A 2,721-nucleotide genomic window follows, 5' to 3' on the forward strand; every position below is an offset into this window, starting at 1 on the left:
GGTTGGACTTTATCATTGGAAATACTCTGCGACGTGGTGTAGTGTTAGTAGCATGTGGCCTACCTAAAACACGTTCTGAGCCACAGAAACATTGATCCGAAAATACAAATCACGGTTAGAAGAATAGCGAGAGGGGGTATACATAATGGTAACTGTTTTGTTTGGTTTCTGACTTGGACAACCCTGGACCAAACCTTTTGTTTTGTTTGTGTGGTGCTCTTTCACAAACAGCTTATAGTCTCCTTTACTCCTTGAGCATCTCCTTTAATGGCAAAAGATTTTTAAATCATCCATCTAATATTATTCTTCACATGTTTTTTCTAACCATTTACTATTTATCTTGCTAAATTTTCTCCCTCCTCTTCTATTATTATTATTATATAAACTTGAGTGCATTACCTGTTTCTCATAAAAAAAAAAATTAAATAAAGAGAGGGAGATAAAGAATCAGGATCCCTGAGTTAACATGGGGTTGTCTCTCTGAACAACCCCATCATCATAACGTTAAGGGAGAGGGATTGTTTGAATTGGGAATTTGCTTGCATTGCAAGATCATTACATTTTGTTTGTGTTGGTGTTGTTGTGACAACAAAACAATGGAGGTTGAGAACAAAAAGTACATCACATCGGAGGAGTTGAAGGAGCATAACAAGCCAGGGGATTTGTGGATTTCCATTCAGGGTAAGGTGTACAATGTGTCAGATTGGGCGAAGGAGCACCCTGGTGGAGAGGTTCCCCTTTTGAACCTTGCAGGCCAAGATGTGACCGATGCATTCATAGCCTACCATCCTGGCACTGCATGGAAACATCTTGATCCCTTCTTCACCGGCTACCACCTCATGGATTTCAAGGTCTCGGAGGTTTCCAAGGATTACAGGAAGCTTGTGTCCGAGTTTGTCAAAATGGGTCTCTTTGAAAAGAAAGAACATGTCACTCTGTTCACACTGGCCTCTGTTAGTATCATGTTTGCCATTGTTGTTTATGGCACCGTGATGTGTACCAGTGTGTGGGCTCATTTAGCTTCTGCCCTATTGTTGGGTTTGCTTTGGATGCAAAGCACCTATGTGGGTCATGATTCTGGCCACTATGAGGTCATGACTACTCCTGGTTACAACAAATTAGCACAGATCCTTTGTGGTAATTGCATGACTGGGATAAGCATTGCATGGTGGAAGTGGACTCACAATGCTCACCACATTTCCTGCAACAGCCTTGACCACGATCCCGATCTGCAACACATTCCAGTGTTTGCCGTGTCCACTCGTTTCTTCAATTCAATAAAGTCCTGTTTCTATGGGAGGAAGTTGGAGTTTGATTCATTGTCCCGGTTTCTTATCAGTTACCAGCACCTGACATTTTACCCAATCCTGTGCGTTGCTAGGGTGAATTTGTATTTGCAGACTTTATTGTTGTTGTTTTCTAGGCGCAAAGTCCCAGACAGAGCCTTCAACATTATGGGGATCCTTGTGTTTTGGATTTGGTTCCCTCTCCTGATTTCATGCCTCCCGAATTGGGGAGAAAGGGTGATGTTTGTGATGACCAGTTTTGCCGCTTGCTCCGTCCAACACCTTCAATTTTGTTTGAACCATTTTGCTGCGGATGTGTATGAAGGGCCACCAAATGGAAATGACTGGTTTCAAAAGCAAGCAAGTGGGACATTGGACATTTCTTGTTCAAGTTGGATGGACTGGTTCTTTGGGGGATTGCAGTTTCAACTGGAGCACCATTTGTTCCCAAGGCTACCAAGGGCCCAATTGAGGAAAGTTTCTCCATTGGTCATAGACCTATGCAAGAAGCACAATTTGCCTTACAGAAGTTTGACATTTCTTGAGGCCAATATTCGGACTCTTAAGACACTCAGAACTGCTGCCCTTCAGGCAAGGACTCACCCTACCCCTCAAAATATGCTCTGGGAAGCTTTCAACACCCATGGTTGATTTCAGCTTGCATCTGGATCAGTGAAGAGTGATGTTCATCAACAACATCTTCTTCCCCCATTTATTATTTAATGTCTCTCCTTTCTTGGGTATGGAATAAAACGGTGGCCTCATTTTATTTTGCAAAATTCAGATCATACCAATCTCCTGGCTTCAGAAACAATCCTTTTCGGATATCCCTCGGAGGAGGACCGCATCTAAGATGGTTTTTTCGGAGCTGCAAATGCTAAAATATCCATGTTTTATCATTTTTCTGTCTTTTTCTTTTTTTATGATATTTAAATTTTTGTAAACCAGATCGATGCAGATTTATATTTTGGAAAAATAATTTTTTTATGATTTTTCTGACAACACATATATGATAATAATTTGTAATTTTTTTTTAAAACATTTAAACAAACGAATGAAATAGTGCAGTTACTTTCACGCTACCAAAATTTCTTACACAATTATTCAAAATTCATCAAATCGATCTTCATTTCCTTTTTCGTCTTTCTCGCTTCCCTTGTATGCATTTGATTAGCGAATAAGTTACGTTAAATAAATTACGCTCTGGCTTATTATGTTTCAAACATACTTAACTAGTAGCTGCGTAAAACCTACCGCTAAATAATAATAATAATAATATTTATGTTAAAAAAAGAGAAGTTAAACTGTCTTTGAAAGAAATGATAGAGGTTGGTTACCCTTACCTATTTTGATGATAACTCCCCTCCTATTAAGATTTAATTGTCAATTTTTTCTCAATTTTTTCTTGTGAATTTAAATAATTTTAACTGAAATT

General features: G+C 39.1%; 1 protein-coding gene across 1 annotated transcript; it reads left to right on the top strand.

Moving 5' to 3' along the window:
- The first annotated feature begins 394 nt into the window (after window positions 1-394).
- LOC106765604 (delta(8)-fatty-acid desaturase 2) lies at window positions 395-2,262 on the top strand. Its single transcript, XM_014650281.2, has one exon. The coding sequence runs from the start codon at window positions 597-599 to the stop codon at window positions 1,935-1,937; it is 1,341 nt and encodes a 446-aa protein (XP_014505767.1). The 5' UTR covers window positions 395-596; the 3' UTR covers window positions 1,938-2,262.
- Window positions 2,263-2,721: the final 459 nt, after the last annotated feature.

Source organism: Vigna radiata, chromosome 7 (assembly GCF_000741045.1).
Source record: "Vigna radiata var. radiata cultivar VC1973A chromosome 7, Vradiata_ver6, whole genome shotgun sequence".
Classification (NCBI taxonomy): Eukaryota; Viridiplantae; Streptophyta; class Magnoliopsida; order Fabales; family Fabaceae; genus Vigna; species Vigna radiata.

What these genes read in the sequence shown, in the direction of transcription:
- LOC106765604 (XM_014650281.2), top strand. Translation starts at nt 597, where the DNA reads ATGGAGGTTGAGAACAAAAAGTACATCACATCGGAGGAGTTGAAGGAG.